Source organism: Lagenorhynchus albirostris, chromosome X (assembly GCF_949774975.1).
Source record: "Lagenorhynchus albirostris chromosome X, mLagAlb1.1, whole genome shotgun sequence".
NCBI classification, from domain to species: domain Eukaryota; kingdom Metazoa; phylum Chordata; class Mammalia; order Artiodactyla; family Delphinidae; genus Lagenorhynchus; species Lagenorhynchus albirostris.
Genome location: NC_083116.1, coordinates 53,063,009 through 53,086,825, shown reverse-complemented (window position 1 = coordinate 53,086,825; position 23,817 = coordinate 53,063,009). Strand labels below are relative to the sequence as shown.

The following is a 23,817-nucleotide window of genomic DNA, read 5'->3' as shown; positions in this document are numbered from 1 at the left end:
TTTGGATGGTTGTTACTATCATTATTCTGAATTCTTTTTCAGGTAGACTGCCTATTTCCTCTTCATTTGTTAGGTCTGGTGGATTTTTACCTTGCTCCTTCATCTGCTGTCTGTTTCTTTGTCTTCTCATTTTGCTGAACTTACTGTGTTTGGTGTCTCCTTTTGGCAGGCTGCATGTTCGTAGTTCCTGTTGTTTTTGGTTTCTGCCTCCAGTGGCTAAGGTTGGTTCAGTGGGTTTTGTAGGCTTCCTGGTGGAGGGGACTAGTGCCTGTGCTCTGGTGGAGGAGGCTGCATCTTTTCTTTCTGGTGGGCAGGTCCACGTCTGGTGGTGTGTTTTGGGGTGTCTGTGACCTTATTATGATTTTAGGCAGTCTCTCTGCTAATGGGTGGCATTGTGTTCCTGTCTTGCTAATTGTTTGATATAGGGTGTCCAGCACTGTACCTTGCTGGTCGTTGAGTGGAGCTGTGTCTTGGCATTGAGATGGAAATCTCTGGGAGATTTTCATCATTTGATATTATGTGGAGCTGGGAGGCCTCTGGTGGACCAATTTCCTGAACTTGGCTCTCCCACCTCAGAGGCACAGCCCTGACGCCTGGCTGGAGCACCAAGAGCCTGTCATCCACACGGCTCAGAAATAAATGGAGGAAAAAAAGAAAGACAGAAAGCAAAAGATAAAATAATATTAAATTAAATTAAAAGGTTCTTAAAATAAAAAACAAAAAATAATTATTAAAACAATTTTAAGTAATTAAAAAAAAAGAAAGAAAGAAGAGAAAAACCAAAGCAAAAAAAAACAAATCCACCAATGATAACAAGCACTGAAAACTACACTAAAAAAAAAAAAAAACAGACAGGCAGAACCCTAGGACAACTGGTAAAAGCAAAGGTATACAGACAAAATCACACAGAAGCATATGCATGCACACTCACAAAAAGAGAAAAAAGGGAAAAAAAATATATATGTATTGTTGTTCCCAAAGTCCACCTCCTCAATTTGGGATGATTCGTTCTCTATTCAGGTATTCCACAGATGCAGGGTACATCAAGTTGACTGTGGAGATTTATTCCACTGCTCCTGAGGCTGCTGGGAGAGATTTCCCTTTCTCTTCTTTGTTCGCACAGCTCCTGTGGTTCAGCTTTGGATTTGACCCCGCCTCTCCGTGTAGGTCGCCTGAGGGCATGTGTTCTTCACTCAGACAGGATGGGGTTAAAGGAGCAGCTGCTTCAGGGGCTCTGGCTCTTTCAGGCCAGGGGGACGGAGGGGGATGGAGTGCGGGGTGAGCCTGCGGTGGCAGAGGCTGGCATGACGTTGCACCAGCCTGAGGCATGTCGGATGTTCTCCCAAGGAAGTTGTCCCTGGACCATGGGACGGTGGCAGTGGCGGGCTGCACAGGCTCCCTGGAGGGGAGGTGTGGATAGTGACCTGTGGTTGCACACAGGCTTCTTGGTGGCTGCAGCAGCAGTCTTAGTGTCTCATGCCCGTCTCTGGGGTCCGAGCTGATAGCCACAGCTCACGCTTGTCCCTGGAGCTCCTTTAAGCAGCACTCTTAATCCCCTCTCCTTGTGCACCAGGAAATAAACAGGCAAGAAAAGTCTCTTGCCTCTTCGGCAGTTCCAGACCTTTTGCCAGACCACCTCCCATCTAGCCGTGGTGCACTAACCCCTTCAGGCTGTGTTCACGCCGCCAACCCCAGTCCTCTCCCTGGGATCCGACTGAAGCCCGAGCCTCAGCTCCCAACCCCCACCCATCCCGGCGGGTGAGCAGACAAGCCTCTCGGGCTGGTGAGTGTTGGTTGACGCTGATCCTCTGTGCAGGAATCTCTCCGCTTTGTCCTCTGCACCCCTGTTGCTGCGCTGTCCTCTGTGGCCCCGAAGCTTCCCCCATCCGCCACCCACAGTCTCCACCCGTGAAGGGGCTTCCTAGTGTGTGGAAACCTTTCCTCCTTCACAGCTCCCTCCTACTGGTGCAGGTCCCATCCCTATTCTTTTGTCTCAGTTTTTTCTTTTTTCTTTTGCCCTACCCAGGTACGTGGGGAGTTTCTTGCCTTTTGGGAGGTCTGAGGTCTTCTTCCAGAGTTCAGTAGGTTTTCTGTAGGAGTTGTTCCACATGTAGATGTATTTCTGATGTATTTGTGGGGAGGAAGGTGATCTCCATGTCTTACTCTTCCGCCATATTCATGCCCACTCTGAAATTTAAATATGTAAACTAGGAAGTCATTTGTAGAGCTCTAAATATCTGAGTGGGGGTGGTATGCACAAAATCCCCTGACCTGAACATAGATTTTTATTAAAGAAAAATGTAACATCTGAGAACAGTCCAGTGCAATAGAACTTTGTGTAATAATGGACAAGTTCTATATCTGTGCTGTCCAATGCCATAGCCACTACTCAGATGTAGCTGTAAGAACTGAAATGTGGTTAGTGAGACTAAGGTACTGATTTTTTTATTTTATCTAATTATAATTAATTAAAATTTAAATGTAAATACTTGTGACTAATCGCTGTCATATTGGACAGAGCAGTCATAGAAGACAGAAGAGCAGTATGGACATTGTCCATTATCTTGTATGTATATCTCATTATCATCTTGAAAATTTGAAAAATCTATCTTTTAACATTACTTTCACGTCACATATAATAGTTAAGGACAGCAAACTTGCTGTTCTTGGGTTTTTCAAGTGTCATAACCCTGCATTCATTTGCTTGGGAAAGCAAAGGTCAATGCAAAATTCAGGCAAACACATAAGACTAAGCTCTAAATATACAAACACAAAATACATAAACATAAATGAATAAAATTAAAAATTAAAACTAGCATATTCTTTTCCCCAGATGTATTATAGTCATAAATTAGATAATTGAGTCTGAAACTCAAGACCTTAAGTTATTCACTTGTTGTTTTTAGGCTATATTATATATGCTAGTTCCCCCTTATATAACCTCTAATAATTCTTTATAATCTACTTTTATAGCCCTTATTAAAAATGTAATTATTTTCAATTAACATAAATCTATTAGTATCAACATCAGTAGATACTTAGATTGCTATTGATTTTCCCTCATCTTAGCTAAAATTTAATTTCCATTACATTAGCAAAATATTTTTACTTACCACCATATTGCCAGTGCCTAGAAAAATGCTGTGACCATATTAGCCACTGAATATTGGCATGCCAAGAATTAACAAAATTGTATTAAATGCCATGGATTTCTGTGAAGTTCAATTCAGAAGCTATTTTTTCTACCCATAGGTGAGACATTCCAGATTTGAACCTTCCTAAAGGCCTTTTGAAATATCATTACAAAAGTAAAATTATCATTAATCACTAAGTTTACCTAAATCAAATTATAATAGTAAATACTGTATGTATATTTAATATTATTGTTGTAAAATTCTTTTTTTTCTTAAAATAGATTTGTTAATTTTCACACTTGTAGATAGGTATTACATGAAAAATATTTTCCTTGGCAAAGAAAAGGCAAATTGTTTATTGGTTTATATAAGTAAAATATTAATAGAATGCTCATTTTAGTTTATGAATTAAAACTAAGATTAATACACATTGGTTACCTTGTAGGAAATTTTTTTTAATTACATTGAAGCAAAATGATGATTTTAATTAATATTTTTGAAATGCCACCTTAAATTTCATAATAAACATTTAATTCTTCCATCAAGATATATTATGGTCTGGATTTGAATAAAAGAGTAAGTGAATCTAAACACACACAAAAAATCCAAAAAATGCAGAAATATCTTCAAGCAATTCATGAGGAAAAATGTAGTTGTACTTAAGTACTGTACTAGATTTTATGTAAGCAATTATAACACTTTGATAGGTTTTAAAAGATAATATGACCATACTAGATTTTATGTAAGCAATTATAACACTTTGATAGGTTTTAAAAGATAATATGACCATATAATCTCACCATATATTCTAGTGGTCCCTGAAAACCTGATATCCTTCATTGGTTTCTAACATTTAGGATCTTATTTTAGAAACTGGTATGACAGAACAATGAGAAAAAACCCTCAGATGCTCTCCTGTTCACATAGATGGTATCTCAATAACTGATCTTCAGCACATGTCAGCAACTTTTATGTTAAAAAATATATTGAAGAATTAAAATTGTAGTGTGTGGTTATGTGTGTGTGTGTGTGTGCACACATGTACGTGTGTACGTAAGGGTTCATAAATCACCTGTGTACTAGGAATCTTAAGATCTTCTGATCTTCACAGCCTCCAGTACCTTCTATCTTATTCATTTCTGTCAAAGTGTTACAGGTAACACTGGCTAGAACTGCACCTGAGAGCCAGTGAATGCTACTCCTCAATCAGCTATCAAGATCACTGTTTGTCTGTGTAGGGCTTATCTTATTGTAGTTCAGAGAAGGGACTTTAATTTTTTTTATTTCCTATTGATAAATTGGACTTTATCAAAATTATTTGACTATTTTAAAGACTTATACAAGAGTATGAGATCCTCTGTGTGCTGATAAACAATAGCACTTAAGAGAGCCCAAGCACTTTAAGAATTTTACAGTTTTATATTAATTGAACCACTTCCTTGAGGGTTTTGAGGGAAGCCAGAACCAGAGGAAACTGATTTTAAACATTCCCATAATCTGACTTTATAGGCATAAAGAAAATATAGGTACTGTTCCTATAGCTATATTTTCCAATTTGACATTTTGGCATGTTAGTTTCAGTCCATTGTGCGTGCTCATTAAAAAAAAAATTAGAAGTTAAATAACATTGTTCTGTTAATCTCCAAGAAAATGTCTTTCTTTTTTGGCCAGGCCTCATGGCTTGCAGGATCTTAGTTCTCCGACCAGGGATTGAATCTGGGCTCTGGCAGTGAAATCACCGAGTCCTAATCACTGGACCACCAGGGAATTCCCAGAAATTTCATTTTTAACACCTGTTTCTATAGGGGAAAAAAAGAAAGTCTGTGTATTTTACACAAGGTTTTATTCTTATCAGAGTTTGCATATTTTCTCCCTCTGCCAAAGTTATTAGCTGTATTTATTAGATGTGATATATGCACTTTTGTCTTGGATAAAGATTTTATACTTGATTGTTACTTCTGGTGGTGAAAAGGTGTCCTAGACAACTGAAATCTACAGTAAGATATTTTAATTCATTTGGAGTAACCATTTTTAATTCACTTATAAGTTCATTCACCATGTGAAACTTAGTGATAATTCTTTTTAAAATTCTACATACTTCTTCCTTTTGAAATCTTTAATAGCTCACATAAATGTTACATTTATCACCACAAAGTGCTACAACCTGAAAAGCGCTTAGAACATCTTCTAGCACAACTCTAATTTCACAAATGTGTAGAGATGTTAAGCATCTTGTTTGTGGTGACAATATTAGTTACTGACGAAGTTGGGACTTAGAACTGAAGTCTCTGGCACTTATTTCTGAGTTGAGCCTATGTCATATGACTTCAAGGAATTGAAAACTGGTCTCATTAAATAATAACATAAGCTAAAATGTTTCCTTCTATGTTTTCCAGGGTCAAAGTATTTTTGGGCTTGATGTTATTGAAACACCAGAAGGAGAGAAGATGCCGCAATTGATAGTTCAAAAGGAGTTAGATAGGGAAGAGAAAGATACATATGTAATGAAAGTAAAGGTTGAAGATGGTGGCTTTCCTCAAAGATCCAGTACTGCCATTTTGCAAGTCAGTGTTGCTGATACAAACGATAACCGCCCAGTCTTCAAGGAGAATGAGATTGAAGTCAGTATACCAGAAAATGCTCCTGTAGGTACTTCAGTGACACAACTTCATGCCACAGATGCCGACATAGGTGAAAATGCCAGGATTCACTTCTATTTCAGCAATCTAGTCTCCAACATGGCCAAGAGGCTATTTCACCTCAACTCCACCAGTGGACTTATCACAATCAAAGAACCACTGGATAGGGAGGAATCACCAAACCACAGGTTACTGGTTTTGGCAAGTGATGGTGGATTGATACCAGCAAGATCAATGGTACTAGTAAATGTTACAGATGTCAATGATAATGTCCCATCAATTGACATAAGATATATCATCAATCCAATCAATGGCACCGTGGTTCTTTCGGAAAATTCTCCACTCAACACAAAAATTGCGCTCATAACTGTGACAGATAAGGATGCTGACCTTAATGGTAGGGTGACGTGCTTTACAGATCATGAAGTCCCTTTCAGGTTGAGGCCAGTATTCAGTAATCAGTTCCTCCTAGAGACTGCTGCATATCTTGACTACGAGTCCACAAGAGAATATGCTATTAAATTACTGGCTGCAGATGCTGGCAAACCTCCTTTGAATCAATCATCCATGCTCCTCATCAAAGTAAAAGATGAAAATGACAATGCTCCAGTTTTCACTCAGCCTTTCATAAGTCTTTCTGTTCCTGAGAATAACTCTCCTGGCACCCAGTTGACAAAAATAAGTGCAACGGATGCAGACACAGGGCATAATGCTGAGATAAACTACCTGCTTGGCATTGATGCTCCATCTGAATTCAACCTGGATCGTCGTACAGGCATTCTGACTGCAGTGAAGAAACTGGATAGAGAAAAACAGGAAAAATATTCATTCACAGTTCTGGCAAAAGATAACGGGATGCCACCTTTAATAACCAATGCCACAGTCTTAGTGACTGTTCTTGATCAGAATGACAACAGTCCAATTTTCACTCACAATGAGTACAACTTCTATGTCCCAGAAAACCTTCCAAGACATGGCACAGTAGGACTAATCACTGTAACTGATCCTGATTATGGAGAAAATTCTGCAGTCACTCTCTCCATTTTAGACGCAAGTGATGACTTCACCATTGATCCACAGACTGGTGTCATCCGACCGAATATTTCCTTTGATAGAGAAAAACAAGAATCTTATACTTTCTATGTAAAGGCTGAGGATGGTGGTAGGGTATCACGATCTTCAACTGCCAAAGTCACCATAAATGTGGTTGATGTCAATGACAACAAACCAGTTTTTGTTGTCCCTTCTTCGAACTACTCCTATGAATTGGTTCTGCCATCCACTAATCCAGGCACAGTGGTCTTCACGGTAGTTGCTGTTGACAATGACACTGGCATGAATGCAGAGCTTCATTACAGCATTGTAGGAGGAAACACAAAAGGTCTGTTTATGATTGACCAAACAACAGGCAACATTACACTGAAGGAGAAATGTGTCCTTGCAGACCTTGGTTTACACAAACTGGTAGTCAAAGTCAAGGACTTAGGACAACCTGATTCTCTCTTCAGTGTTGTAAATGTTAATCTATTTGTGAATGAGTCAGTGACCAATGCTACACTGATATATGAATTGGTGCGAAAAAACATTGAAACACCAGTGACCCAAAGTATTGAGACAGCTGATACATCCTCACCATCCAGTGACTATGTCAAGATCGTGGTTGCCATTGTTGCAGGCACCATAACTGTCATCCTTGTTATTTTCATCACTGCTGTAGTAAGATGCCGCCAATCACCACACCTTAAGGCTGCTCAGAAAAACAAGCAGAATTCCGAATGGGTTACTCCAAACCCAGAAAACAGGCAGATGATAATGATGAAGAAAAAGAAGAAGAAGAAGAAGCATACCCCTAAGAACTTGCTGCTTAACTTTGTTACTATTGAAGAAACTAAGGCAGATGATGCTGACAATGATGGAAACAGCGTCACACTAGACCTTCCCATTGAACTGGAAGAGCAAACCATGGGCAAGTACAACTGGGGCACTACACCTACTACTTTCAAGCCTGAAAGTCCTGATTTGGCCCGGCACTACAAATCTGCCTCTCCACAGCCTGCCTTCCAGATCCAGCCGGAAACTCCCCTGAATTCAAAGCACCACATAATCCAGGAACTGCCTCTTGATAACACCTTTGTGGGCTGTGATTCCATCTCCAAGTGTTCCTCCAGCAGTTCTGATCCCTACAGCATTTCTGAGTGCAGCTATCCAGTGACAACTTTCAAGACCCCTGTGTCTGTACACACCAGACTGGTAGGTAATCCAAGTTTCTAAGTAACCTTTCTAATTTTATATTTTTTAATTATTTTCAGTTGAACTAGGACTTTACAGAATCTACTGACTCAACATGGGATCAAAATGTTCTGCAGAAGTATCTGAATAGATATATGGATTCATTTTAAGTTTGGTAGAAAATCAGAACAAAATGACTCCTGATTGGAGGAAAATTGGGTGAGGAATGATGATTATAATAGGGACAGTGTTGTCTGTAGATGGCAGTATGACACTTCTTGCTAGAGAATATACTGGAAAAACTCCAAAATAAAGGGTCATGGCACTGTCCTCAGTACAATTGTGTGCATGAGGATCAAAACAGTCATGGCTAGATACATCACAGTAAAGCCTCTTGGAATCTGATAAACAGGTCTTAATACTTAATGGTATTGAGAGTTCCAGCTTCACTTGGAAAAATCTGTGTCTACCCAAGATAATCAAATAGCATAAAGATATCCCCCCTACCCACCATTCCTCCAAACCCCCACAATGAAAAGAGAGTGTCATTTCCAGATTAGGAACTCACCATTATTCTGGTTCATAAATCTGTATTAACACAATGTAGCAAGAATGGGATTAGGAAAATGAAGTCATGCTACTCACTCTCACCTTCAAGCCAGAGAATGAAATATATATGAGATCTCTACTTTAGATATCCATTTGAGTATCTGCATATTCATGCAAGGTATTAAGAACCCTTCAGGAGACATTCTTAAGAGATAATGACTTTTTGAAAATGAAATATTATTGCTTTCTCTAATGGGCCTGAAGGAAACTATGCACATATTAAGACCCAAGATATCTGTATACAATAATTTAAAACCCATTAAATTTATGAAAACAAGAGTTTATACAGTCTTTTTTATCTGTATTCCATGGAGAAATGAATTAAAATGTATCTAGAAATTCATAACTAAAGTAAATGATTTAAGTATTTTCATTTCCTTAATAAAGTCAAGTGATAGAATTTATCTACATTTTTTCTCTGGAAGTTATACAGCATGTTGATTTTATCATTTCATCTGTGTTACTCTTAAGAAGGTCTTCATATCAGTTTCAGTGAATAAAACTTTTGAAAACCTATTTAGGCTTAATTAAATAGTAGTAATGTGAAAGTCAGAATAGGTTTCCTCTCACCAAATTTAGAGATATTAGAGAAGTCTATCAGGATTCAAAATAACAATGAAAATAATTTACCATAATTTAGGAAATGCTTTTAAGAATTGAGGTCACTCATGGATTTGCATAGTTAAATTATACAATAACGTTAACTTTTCTCTCTTAATCACACAGTGAAAGTAAGATACTAATTCAGTTGTGGGTGCATTTTTGTTACAATAGGTTCATAATTATGCTATCGCAAACGGTAAAATAGAACCCTACTCTCTTTGTGGCGAGTTTCTGTTATGCTTTGAATGAGTTTATAGGGCAGTGGTTATTTCTACAGTTTACATGAGCCTCATGGTTTCTGACCAAGGTGGATCTTAAATGGGTGGCAAACATAACAGATGTCGAATATCTCATCATGGTATGTTTTTGTTTTTATTTAACTATTAAAAAGGGTGCTCTCATTTTCTAATTCTCATTGCTATCATCCGGTTTTTTGGAAACATTTCTCAACAGAAAAGTATTCTTTATGAATAGCACTTTATGTGTGTTGTATATCCTAATAGCACTTTTCCCAGGGCTAAATTTGTGACTCACTTAAAAATCTATACAAAGGGTGGGGTTTGTGAATTACTTTTGCAGAGCATCATTTTTAATAGATTGGCTTGTGAAGTTAGTTAGAAGAGCAAATTCTGGTTTCAACTGTTTTTGAAAGCATGGAAGTGTTTTAAGAGCTAGACTTATTTTACATGAGGACATGAACATACAGTAAGTAAGGCATAGATGAAGGAAAATATTGAAGTGTTTTCCAAATATCTTCCTCTTTTATTGCTTTTTTTTTGATATTTTGTAATCCTGAGAAAGTCGATAAAATTAATAACTTTTTCATTCGGGTATTTTATTTTATTTAGCTAAGAAATTTTTTCCTAAACACAGAACAGTAACTTCATGAGATAGGCAAAATAAGGAAAGTAAATGCTAATAAGAATAAATTCTTGGTTATCATTCGGTTTTTATTAGCTAAAAGGAGTATCTTAGAATCAGTGGGTTCTCAGATGACTTATTCTATTTTTTCTCATCTTAAAAAAATAGGTAAATTGTATATTTTATGTCATTGGTTCACAGATGTTTCAGATTAATTACTAAATATCTTCTGGACATGAATTGGTGAACTTAGGCAGACTAATGTGACACTAAAAATAATTTGAATCCTTGTATTTTGTGCTACATTTGCAATGTTCTTCACCCTTTCTGTATACGCTTCAATTTCTGATTAACACCAGGAGAGGCATCTTATATTCAGTGATGTTGGAGAATGCGAAAAAGTTAAGTGAGCACTGAAAAAGAACTCGTGTATTTATAAAAATTCAAATACAGTAGGTGTCTTCTTTTTAAAGAAACATCATACAAAATGAGGAAAAGTGTCAGACAGTAAAATAAAAATCCATTGTTCCTTAAAGAAATTCTGACAGTGGAATAAAATATTACTGTTATCAGAAGGCAGAATTATATTCAATTGATTCTAAACAAAGTGAGAAATATATTTTCAAAAGGAGGGTTTAGGGTGATATTTCTGTTTAGTTCATTACTCATCTGAATAGAAATATGAAAGTGAAGAAATTAAATGGTTCTAGGAGGCAGTAAGATATAAGGGGATTTATAAAAACTTTCATGTTTTTAAAAAGGGAATCAAATACTTTCTATAGTTTTTTTTTTCTGACTCGTGTTCTGAAAAAATATGGAACATTCATTAGATAGAAACGTATCTATTGCACAAAACCATTTATACCTGGGGAATATGAGGATCCTCTTTGATATAAATTTTTACAAGTATTCTGGAAGGCATTTTTGTATGCATATATTATAGTAGAAATTAAAACATGAAATGTAAAAGATGATCTTACAGTGTCTTTATATTAACGTCTTTCAGAGCAAGCAGATAGTGTTTGGTGCGATTCTAGAAAAACAATAAGAATAATCATTTTAGAATCAATTTTGATAATTGTTGTATAAAAGAGATACAATGCCAAAACGAAATCTTGCTTAACACAGTTCTTCCATTAAAATATTGTGAAGACTATACATCTGAAAAATAGGGGAACAAAAATGAACTTATTATTTGGAAAGGGCCTTCTGTGTACAAGTCACTGTCTTAGTCATGTATTTGAGGTACTTCATTTCAAAAAGAAATAATTCATGGTTACATGAGTGTAGGTATTATACATGGATTCAAAATGGTAAGAGGAGTCTGAGTTAGCTTGGAATAGGCTTGGTATTTACTACTGTTACATTCCATAACCTTGATATTGTGCATCTGTATTTTAGCAATGTGAATTTTAGCCATGTAGCATGCTTGGCAACTAAGACTCCTAGAACACAACCATCTGATTTTGATAACATGTTATTTTTCTTGTCCTAGACTGATTCCAGGACATCAACTATTGAAATCTACAGTGAAATATAACTTTCTAGGAACAACATAATTCTATTCCCCTTCCAAAAAACTCCAATGATTTGTGATTTCAAAATTTGGCTAAGATCATTTAGCTTGTAATCTGGATTTCCCACTATAAAAGCAAGCAAAACAAAAACCACCTTAAAAAATATGTCTCACTGAACCCCATGCTTACTTTAGCTGTAATCTTGCAATCGAAATTTTAAATTTGTGGAAGAAACAGTGCAGTGTGATAAAAAAAAGTTTTATCATGCTGTTTCTCGATTTGCTTCCTCTGAATGCCAACAAGTGTGATGTAATATAATATGTCTTGATGTACAAACTGATGGTTAATGTATCAATCATGAAACATGGAATTACTTGCCCTGTCTGATTGCTGAAGAATTTAAACATCATCTGCGGGAGTTTGGAAGTGAAGCTGAACTATCCAAGCTACCCTCTGAAAGGTATCCAAGGGCAAGAGATTTTCTTTAATATCAAAAATACAAACAGCAACAACAACAAAAAACACTTTAGATCATTTTTTGGAAAATATTCACTACTATAGTGTTGTTGAGAAAATAATTATAATTATCCATCACTCTGCTGAAAAGTTAGATGATATAAAATAATTTTAATGGGTTTTTATGTTGATTGTAATCATGTTGTTTCACTACTTTAATCATTAAAAAATATTTTTGTTGTAATCATGTTTCTTTTTTTCTATAAATACTGTAAAAGAAAGAGGTTTTTTTTTTTCTATTTTTATCTATCAAAAGAAGAATGTAAAGTTCTTTATACTCCCTGATATTTTGGGGAAAAAAAGTACTGATGTTTCTTATATAGTGAAATATAATTCCATTCATATGTGAGTAGAGACAAGGATTTAAATAGTAGATTTTGAAAGATTTTATCTTAATTTTGAAACTACCTAAGAAAATATAAGCTACTAGAGTCAAACAGCTAAATAGATCTACATAATTTCTCTGGCATTAAATTACTGAATATATTTCATTGATTTGAGTAATTTGGCCTTTAACTCATTCTTCACAATATGTTGATTAATCAGTTTCTTACACAAATGACTAAATGCGTCAAATTTGGTGTACATTAAATGTATTAAGGAAAGAATGTTGTGTCCCAATTTTACATTGTATTCTTTAAGCTGCTTATGACTTACTAAAAGTACTAACAGAATTTTTTTAAAAGCACGATTTCTTGGGGCTAAGAGGGAGTATAAAGGACCTTTATAATCACAACATGAGATATGTTTCCTGGATTCTCTTTCAAATGCTTCATTGTGTATCATTTTACCTAGCAAAGTGTGGACAGGATTTGGTCTATTATGTATGTGCATTAAATTAGTGTATTATTTAAAGTGTTCCTTGCTGTAAAGGTATTTAGAAGAGGCTTATGCTCTATTTAGCATTTCAAATTAGTGTAATTCTTGGATATTTAATATATAGGCAATATTTTTAAAAGATTTCTGTTAAAATTTAGCATTCCCATTTACTCAGTACAGAATCTCTGGTACCTCCAATAATGTCAAGTTCCTTGAACATGCTTGCTATCTGGCTTTTTAAACATTACTTAGTTAATTATAATGACTGTAAGTGTAACTGTTTTACTGGTAATGAGAAATGTCATGTAAATTATAATATTGTATTACATACTTATAAACAACTATTGTAGAAAAATACTTAAAATTAAATTTTACCTTTGTGAAAGTTACTCATATAGAGTAACTTTATAATCTCTCCCCTATTTCTTCCTGATAAATTAAATATTTCAGTTTAATTCAAATCATTTCAAGGAATGTCAAAATTTAGCCAACTTATTATACCTCTAGAGTCAGTGCCCTGCAGGTACAAAGACGTACTAAGAGTAGGAGTTTCCAAAATCCATAGTCTCACTTAATTGTGAAAAAAATTATGATGCCCAAGAAAATGAATCAGTACTTCACATATCCCATGATAAACTAGTGTGGCTTCATGACCATTTGTATATGTAATTATTATATAAATGCATTTTAAATGCTTGTGTCATGACCACCCTGGTCTCTGCTTTTCCACACATTCTGTGAGCTAGAGGAGAATACTTCATTTTTCTTCTGCTTCAGTGACCCTTTCCTTTAGGCCTGTGATAAGGAAAACTCCTAATCACTCCTTTGTATATATGAAGATGAAAATGTCTTGAAACAGTTACCCAGAATCTCTTTAAAAAATTCCTCAGTATTTTTATGGGGGTCATCTTTGCAGAAGATGAAAATAGAAACTTTATTTTTAAAGCTGCAAGTGATTCTTCTCAGAATATAATTTCTGTGAGAAAGGAACTTCTGAATTGATTTCTTTCCTGCTCTTTGAGGCTAAAATATTTACCCATATAAACCAATGATGATTGAGGTTTAACTGTATCTAAACTTCAGCCATAGATGAAAATGGATTCTACTTTTGATTATTAACTACCCTTGGTCGGTCGTTTGCTTATGCTTGAGGAAATAATATTAACATTTGAGAACAGTATGGACGGCATTGAAACGAATTTTCCACAAAAGCCAGAGAGGACAAAATTATATATTTTCCTGTTGGTTCTTTCTTATCAGTTGATTTGATGATACTTTTAATTTAATTATTGGTGTTATTACATGTTTGGCTTACAAGATCTCAGATATCTTCCCATCTCTTGTATTGGTGTTAATGGACTCTTAGAATATTCTCAATGAAGTGTCCTTGATGGTCTTTCTTGTTCTTATTCTAGTCAGTGAATAGAGGAAAACAGAGGGAAAGGAAATCTTAAGACTAGTCAGCAAAGAAACTTTTAGGGATTACCTAATCGATTAACTACAATGTGCTGTATACTTTCATACCTGTAAACACTCGAAGGAGTATTATTTTCTTTTGATTAAAATCCAAAGTGCATAAATTGAAAAAAATTGCTGAAATACATTTCCTCATTTTACATTAAATATAAAAGTTTATTTTTGGAAATAGGGTATTCAAGCTATTACATTTCTTAAGTTATTTTTATTTTCAATGATTTAAATTGAAAATTTTATAGAACAGTTTTAATTCTATCCATTAATTAATCTTTTATGTATACTTCTGTTTTCTCTGCTGACCATCCTGTTCACATTATCAATGTGAACTCATATACTTTAGAATAACTTTTAAAAGCTGAATTTAGATTCAATCAGTCATTATTTCATGCAATATTTACTAATCTTTTCATTTCAAAACAATACTGACACATTTTACAATTTTTTCACCTGCACTCGTCACTGTTTAATTAGATTTTGTAATTGTCCGTCTAGCTAGGTGTGATTTGAAGCCTGATCTCAACAGAAGTGCTACAGGACAAGCAGAGCTTAAGTAATCTTATATGAACTTAATCTACACTGTGTAAATGCTTCCTATAGGTGCTCTTGTGTAATAGACTTTTTTCTTTAGGATTTGCTTAGTTTCTGTCTATTTTTATTGTTTAGATTTAGGTTTCTAGCATATTCAAAGGTGCTGTGATAATATAAAGCTGTATGTGTTGTATATAATTATTATTTTTAAAAAGAACTGAAGTTCAATTTGTTTTTTCATGCATTATGTGTGTTCATACATAACATCCGTGGTTTTATGTGGTATTTAGAATTAGGAGTAGACTTTTTAAAATTGTAGAGTAGTCATAGGCCTTTATTTTTATTGCACAATGCAATATACATTTGTTGTAGAAAATTTAGGAAATTGTAGATAGATTTTAACTGTATCTATGAAAATTTGATGAAGAATTTTAAAACTATTTGTTTTTCCTTCAGGCTATACCAGTAAGTTTTTCTTTATAATTTACTTAGTAATTCTGTTTAACCTTTGGAAGTGGTGCACTTTAAAATTACAGAAGTATTCTTCTCTTTTTATATTATAAACTATACATGCAGGATTTTTTACACATAGTGGTAATTGACTTAATTATTATGCATATTGTTTATTTTTATAGATGTATGATTAGACAAATTTATGAAATAGTTGAGTCTGATTAGTTTATAGTATACTGAAGGGAATACTATATATCTCCACCACGAGACTAATCTGCCCTCAGTGAAAATATCAAGTCTTGATGAAAAAGCTTTTCCGTTAAAAAGAATGCCATCTAAATATCTGCCAAAAGTTCCCCTAGAATGAACAACTAAGTTATCTATTATAATTATTTCTAAAAAGCCTCGTAACCAATTTTTACCTTTTGCATATTCTCAATTAAAATTGTATTAACTCTCCCGTTTCAACTGATTAATTATATTTAATTATCCACACATACACTGGTACTATCCAGTTAGGAGTAAATCTTTTTCTGTGAAGTGAAAAAAATCACATTCCATTAGGTTTCAGATAGTCAAATTGACATAATAATGGAAATGAAGTACTTCAATGGATATTCTAGAAATATATGCACTTTTCTCCCTTGTCCTGGAGCCTTATATTTATTAACTATTCACTGATTTACTTCATAAATGTTATTCTCTTAGAAATGCACTTTAAAAACATTTTCATTTTTTGTCTTAACACTTGGTAAAAACATTAGATAACAAAATAATACTTTCATTAGATACTTAGAGAAAATTTGAATAATACCACTTTTACTCTCTTTGGTGGTAGTAGAAGTAAACAAATGTGCAATACTGGTGAAAAATATTATTTTCAGAAATCCACAAAATAAACTTTAAAATGTATTTACTCATATTACTACATATCAGTTTTAACCTCAGATTCAAAATCAACACAGACCACTATTTCAATGATACTTTAAACAGAATTGCTCATAAACACTATCACCTTACACAAAAACATTTCCCGTAATTCAAGTATATAGCTCAAATAGTTGTTCAGTGTCACAACCTCGAAGTAATTAAACACACACACACACACACACACAAGGACAAATTTGATCAGCTCTTTTGGTATGTAAACACAGACCTAGTCTCATATTCAAGGTGGGAAAAAACACACAAAAATGGAATTGCATGGATGCTGGAAAACTAATCTATGAACTGCTAAATGAGAGATTATATTTCATTACTAATTTTATTTATTTGATCACTCATTCAGAGCTGTGTATTGGGTGCCTTTTTTGTAGATAATTATATACATTATTTATGAAGTTCAGATTGAATAAGTACATATTTTTCACACAAATATAGTTATTAAAGAGAAGGTGCTGAGTTCTCTTCCCGATAGGTATCATAGTTTTGTCTACGTGATACTAAAACATCTGGAGGCAAAATACAATTTTTCACTGAATATGGGGATATTTTGTCTACCTGAAAAAATTGACTCCATAAAGACGCAGACTTTATCTAGTACTACAAAATGATATTATAATAGTTTCATTTTAGATAGGAAAAAAGAATTTGACATGCTATATAAAGTTAACATTATCTGAACTAGAGCAATTGATAACGTTTAACAACAAAATTCTACATGGTGCTACAATTCAACTTTACGTATATAAATTTGATTTGTTTGTAAGACTATACACACATTTATTTCAAAATGCACACAAACTGTAGAAATGATGAGGTACATACAATTATGTCATTTTAGGTGTGAGACTTAAAAGACAACCATACCAAACTCTTAAAATTAAGAGACCTAATTGTGAGTCTAGAGGAAAATTCATTTTAATTTGATGTTTATGTAATTCTAAAACAGTGGGATTAAAATGGGCTAGGGTATGTATAAGCATACATATGTTTACGTATATGTGTGTATATTTATGTTTTTCAAATTTCTAGCAGAAAAAAGTAATATAAACTTTATACTAAAGACAACGTGTTCAAAGATCATACATCTATATTTACAATGTTATTCTCTGTTCTTTTAAACTTATGCCTCACTTCCAAACTTTAATCATCCTTTATCCCTTATATCACCCTACATAGCACCTTTTATTTAAAAAAAAACTCTTGTCACATTCACTGCATTCTGAATATGTGCTCATGTGTTTTTTACTTTCAAATTATTTTGCCTCTAATGTAACTGCAGTACTTCTCTTCATAAAATTTCCCTGTTTTCTGAAGGATCACAGATCCAGTAACACTAAATTATACATTAAAAATTAAACTATTTTTCCTATCTAATTACCAGTGTAGATTCTACTTCTTTTCCACACAAAAAAGCTAAGATAAATTTGCCTTCAGTAATAGTCAACTTCTGCTCAGTTGACATAACTAAAACATATATAAAAGAATCCATTAAAATAATTATTTTTATTTGCATTAATACCTTATTTAATTTTAATACCACTGAAACCAAAAAAAAGATAAGTAATTCTCTGTTAGTGCTCTGTACAATGTCAGATTTTCAGTTTCATAAGTCTGCAACTTTGTGGGTTTATGTTTCCATCAAAGGCTAAGATATGAATTTGCCATAATCATGTACATGCATACATACTTATCTATGTATGTGTATACACACATACACTTTTATAAACAGCTTGGTGTGAACTATGGATTGACATAAATCATGGAAATATTAGTGAGGATAGATTCAGTTTTTAGATTGGGTAATGTGTACAATTTATTATCATTTCTGGTTTTGAGTGGAGCTAGTACTACGAACTGCCATTGAAGGAAAGCTGTGTAAAGTAACATTAAAATTGTGAAGATTTAAAATACAAGAGCAGTCACAGTCACTCTTAAAATTTTGTTTTTGCTTTGTTATTTGTAGCTGTAATTTTAAAAAAGAATAAACAGGTTTTTGTGTGAATATGTTAGAGTGAATATTATAGGGCATCTTTCAACTGGAATACATGTAGTTACTAACATTGGTTGTATTTGATATATTTTCAGTACATAAAGTGTGTGTAATCTGTATTAAGTGAAAAACCTATAAATAAAGTTGTTTCTGCATTGCAATAACATATCTTCTGATATTTTTTGAAGCGCTTGTTGTCATCAGGGGCTACTGATTTCACTGACATCATCAAGGATCCTAAAATAATTTTTAGCACACTAACATCCTACAATTTCATGGTATAATTCATTATCTGTGTTGTGTTAACCAGAACTTTATATATTGGCATTCCTGACCACTAACATTGGGAGATAACTGGTCCAAAACAATGAAGTGGATTGAAGTGACTCATATTCAACTAAAGTTTTACTTTTGTGCATTTTATTGTACTCAAATTCTTTGAATATTGGTAATATGGTACCACTTATTAACTATTGTTTTTCATAGAACATGCTATAGATAATGGAGTTTACCATGAGTTCAAATGAGATGAATTAAATATTTCTCAAACTCCTGCTATGAACAAAGCAATGTAGAGAATGATGGTGGTTATGGTGAGGGATGGGGTATTAAGGGGTAGAGATGTGGGACAATCAAGGTTCTCTCCTGGTTTCTATTAGTATAAAAAGCCTTTTACCCAACAAGTTTAATTGAAAGTATGTTAAAAAAAAAACTTTCAGCTTTTCTAGTGCAGACAATCCCTGATTATATAAGGTTTAAAAAAAAACAAAAGAAAAAAAATTAAAAGTTTTATCATAATAATTAGGAGGGTGTGTGTGTGTATGTTTGTGTGTGCACATGTGTGTGTGAATATCGCTAGTAGAGTATCTTACATGTATTAGGTATTCATTCCAAAGTTCTTGAAATCTGAACTGAGCAAGCATATACTTAACCCATTTTAGGAAGCACCTTAAAGTCATCAACACTTTCCCGAATCACATCCAAATAACAGCCAAATTCTGTTGATCTTGCCTCTAACATACCTCAGACATTTCTCCCTTTACATTTACTTATTCAGGTCTTCGTCACAAGTTACTGGTTCCACTACTAACAGGTTGTCCTGCTTCCTAGTTTCATTTGTCCAATTTATTTTCTACCCTGTACCCAGAACACTTCCTAAAACACAGATCTGATCAAGTGAAGCCTATGAGAGAAAAGCTTCTGAGTCTTTCCCCATTGCATATAGGATAAAACCTTAATTACTCTATTTTTCAAGGATTTTACAATTTTAATCAGGTCTACTTGCTCATCCTTATCTCCTACTACTCCATGCACCCCACATTTTTGTCTTACCTACTACCTCTTGTTCCTTGACTATTTCATGCACTTTGATGCTTCCATAAATCTGAACAATTTACCAGAATTACATTAAGCACTTCCTTTCGTTAAGATTCTGTGAGGACAACAAAAATAACTAAGCCATGGTCAGTGAAGTAGAAGTGTAATTGTGGAGATAATGTAAGAAAATATACTTTTAATAGCAGAGAGAATATGATAAAAAAAATGAAAGTATGCTACCTGTGATTTTATTAAAAATGAAAGAAGCCTGGATGGTACCCTTTTCTTCAACATCTTTCCTGTTTCTTAACATTAACCTTACATAATTCTCGTGAAATGAAAAGCCTCAACAAATGACTAGGTCATATAGCTCTTCAAACAGTAGTTGCCGGAAACTATTTCCAGAAAATTAATGTTACATCATTTTTCTTCATTAATCTTAGAAAGATTTTTAAATATTTACCTCAGATACTTTGATTCTTGTTACATTTCCTGTCCATGAGTTGCACTTAAAAGAAAAACTATCAACAGAAAATTTTAACCCATTTGTTCATCTTAATATGAACATATACCGGAGAACCACATACTGCTTTTAGACATTTTGGCAAAAGGAGCATATCAATGTAACATTTCTTATAAATATGGCAAGAAAAATGTGTTCTTGTCCTCAATAGAGGAACTTTTTCCATGATGAATGGTAACAAATAGATATTGAGAACTCTGGTTAAAATGTGCTGTCTATACATAGAAACTGTCACTGAAGTACTGAGATGAAATGGTCATCCCAGATAGAAATCATTTTATCTCTTCCCCCCATACTGAAAGTCAAAATTATCAAATTTGTGAAAACAGGACAGATGAAGAAACCATGGGATATCAAATGTAGATAACATCCAAATTATAACATGGTAGAGCTACCCTGAAAATTCAGAAACCACATATCCCCTCTCCAAATTGAGAGTGTATTACACACATATGCACACACACACACACACACACATGTATCTTTAAGGAATGCACTTCTTGGCACACATACTGAAAGAAAATACACCACCTGCTTCCTCAAAATAGATGAAAATAAACCACATAGTCCTTAAATTAGCCCTTTTTTCTTTTGTTCTTATTATGACAGAAAAAAAACTTTCTAAATTGCATGCAGGAAACATCCTTGGAGATTGGGTGAACATCATCATAAGTAGGGAAATAATGTTTCTTTAGCTCAGTTATAATTATTGAGTTTTCCAACTATCCCAGATAAAATAAAAGCAATTATTAACATTCTTAAAGTCAGTGGCTATTTTCTTCAGTACATTACCCTTTGGGAATATAGGGCCAAAATAAAGGGGTAATGAAGTTGGAAGATTGGATAGAACGACAAGGCTAAGGACTCAATAACATGAAAACCTTGCAAGAGTAACACATTGCCACATTTCTAGTGAACAAACTTCCCTTTCATATTTGTATGGTTTTTAATATATTTTTGAAGTGCTTCTATCACAGCCATGGGAAAATTATTATTCATAAACTACACCCTCACTTATTCTTTTTTCATCTGATAGAGCCAAAAAGTATTTTTTACTCTGATTTATTTCTTGGGAACAATCCTATCTAAAATCAATCTAACTGAAAAATTACCATAGCTATATGCCAAATCTGTCTTAAGTATATTCCTACCACAACTGTCTTTGCGCTTGTGTGTGAAATATTAAATTTCATGGTACATTTTGCTTTTCACGGAGCAAAATTCCATATCCCTTCTCCTAACTCTGATAATAGAGTTGTCAACATTCCCTTTCTTCTTCAGGTTGGTCTGGCTTGTGAAATGTGTTAAAACCCCAGGTTGACTATCACATACGGGCATGGGAAGTATTGGACCTGCTGAGAGAGACTTGCCCTCTTAACACACAAAGGAAATATGCTGTAGGTCAGTCCTCTCTATTCTCTGGATGTGTCTTGTCTCTTTTTCTAACCTCTGTCAATCCAATAAGAGAAAAAGCCTCAGTTACGTAGATATGTTCTGGACTAGGTGGCCCTTTCTCCCCTGGAAAGTAAGTCTCTGACCATCCCGTCCTTATAATACATTTTTGTAACTCTTTCTTAGTAAAATCACTCTTTGATGTACTTCAGTCAAATCACCTGAACACTCTCATTCCCTGAGCAGTGATCACTGCACTCGTTACAATGAAAATATGCACTGTATGGAGAGTAAAGTTTACCCACCATAACCTGCTATTCTGAAATTACATTTTTCATGCTGAAAGAAGTATAGTTTGCATAGCTAAAGCAACAAGGTGTTTGAATCTTGTGAAAAAGAGACTGAGACACAGGGAGACAGTACTAGTGCTGAAAAAAACAAAAGCCTAACAGAAAAAGAGAAAGAGGTGGTAGGAGCCAAAGGGTTAAAACCATGGCTTTCTCCAGGTCATCCTCATTCACTCAACCATTAGATAGTGATTGAGTACATACTTTGGATAAGGCCTTACTACAAAGTTAGGTTATGCCTGAATTTGGCCTTAGGGGAAGTAGTCCAACAATAGAAGCTGTGTACGAAAATGATGGTTACCAGGTGGCCCACAAAACCAGTACTCTTATAGATGGGAATAAATTAAAATTTTAAAGGTACTTCTAATTTTTTCCAGGAAAATAACTGTTACATCAGAAAACTTCATGTTAACTGGTTAACTGGTGTTAATAGTGTTGACTGAGGTAGAGATATAGCTACTTCTCCAAGTAATTCTAACTGGTTAATTTAATCATGAGAAATTTCTTCAGCGTACACATTCACAAAGAAAGTACTTTTTCTGACTTTTTAAACTTTCTCTTTTTATCAATTTGTTATAGAATTTGAAATTTTAATATTTGGTTCATGTCAGTGTGAACTAAATATTGGGTCATATAGCTAACTGAGAATTTTTTTAACATCTTTATTGGCGTATAATTGCTTTACAATGGTGTGTTAGTTTCTGCTTCATAACAAAGTGAATCAGCTATACATAAACATATATCCCCATATCTCCTCCCTCTTGCGTCTCCCTCCCATCCTCCCTATACCACCCCTCTAGGTGGTCACAAGGCACCGAGCTGATCTCCCTGTGCTATGCAGCTGCTTCCCACTAGCTATCTATTTTACATTTGGTAGTGTATATATGTCCATGCCACTAACCCACTTCGTCCCAGCTTCCCCTTCCCCCTCCCCCTGTCCTCAAGTCCATTCTCTACGTCTGCATTTTTATTCCTGTCCTGACCCTAGGTTCTTCAGAACCTTTTTTTTTTTTTTAGATTCCATATATATGTGTTAGCATACGGTATTTGTTTTTCTCTTTCTGACTTACTTCACTCTGTATGACAGACTCTAGGTCCATCCACCTCACTACAAATAACTCAGTTTCGTTTCTTTTTATAGCTGAGTAATATTCCATCATATATATGTGCCACATCTTCTTTATCCATTCATCTGTCAATGGACACTTAGGTTGCTTCCATGCCCTGACTATTGTAAATAGAGCTTCAATGAACATTGTGGTACCTGACTCTTTTTGAATTATGGTTCCTCAGGGTATATGCCCAGGAGTGGGATTGCTGGGTTGTATGGTAGTTCTATTTTTAGTTTTTTAAAGAACCTCCATACTATTCTCCATAGTGGCTGTATCAATTTACATTCCCACCAACAGTGCAAGAGGGTTTCCTTTTCTCCACACCCTCTCCAGAATTTATTGTTTCTAGATTTTTTTGATGATGGCCATTCTGACTGGTGTGAGGTGATACCTCATTGTAGTTTTGATTTACATTTCTCTAATGATTAATGATGTTGAGCATTCTTTCATGTGTTTGTTGGCAATCTGTATATCTTCTCTGGAGAAATGTCTATTTAGGTTTTCTGCCCATTTTTGGATTGGGTTCTTTGGTTTTTATCTTATTGAGCTGCATGAGCTGCTTGTAAATTTTGGAGATTAATCCTTTGTCTATTTCTTATTTATGGGTTAGTGCCATTTAGTTTCTTGGTTTTTATTTTCCTCTTACATTCTCAAATGCTTTCTCAATTTGAATAAAGTAGACCATGGAAAGACAAAAAAAAAAAACATGGCTTTCTCTGTAACATTTCTTCAATTTCATCAACTTATGTCTTCATTAATTTGACTCTCCCTGGTAATGCTTACTATTGGCCCTTGTATTGTACAGAT

The 23,817-nt window shown here is 34.4% G+C and overlaps 1 protein-coding gene across 7 annotated transcripts in view; it reads left to right on the top strand.

Annotated features, from left to right (window-relative positions):
* The window catches only part of PCDH11X (protocadherin 11 X-linked), a 704,983-nt gene that overhangs the window by 29,827 nt on the left and 651,339 nt on the right, over positions 1–23,817 (top strand). For 6 of the 7 annotated variants that reach the window (XM_060137157.1, XM_060137156.1, XM_060137155.1 and 3 more), the window contains exon 2: positions 5,531–8,023. In XM_060137157.1, coding sequence (XP_059993140.1) covers positions 5,531–8,023 — 2,493 coding nt within the window. Of the gene's footprint in view, positions 1–5,530; positions 8,024–11,570; positions 11,616–23,817 lie in introns of those variants that run through there. The other variant, XM_060137158.1, reaches the window with a different exon arrangement.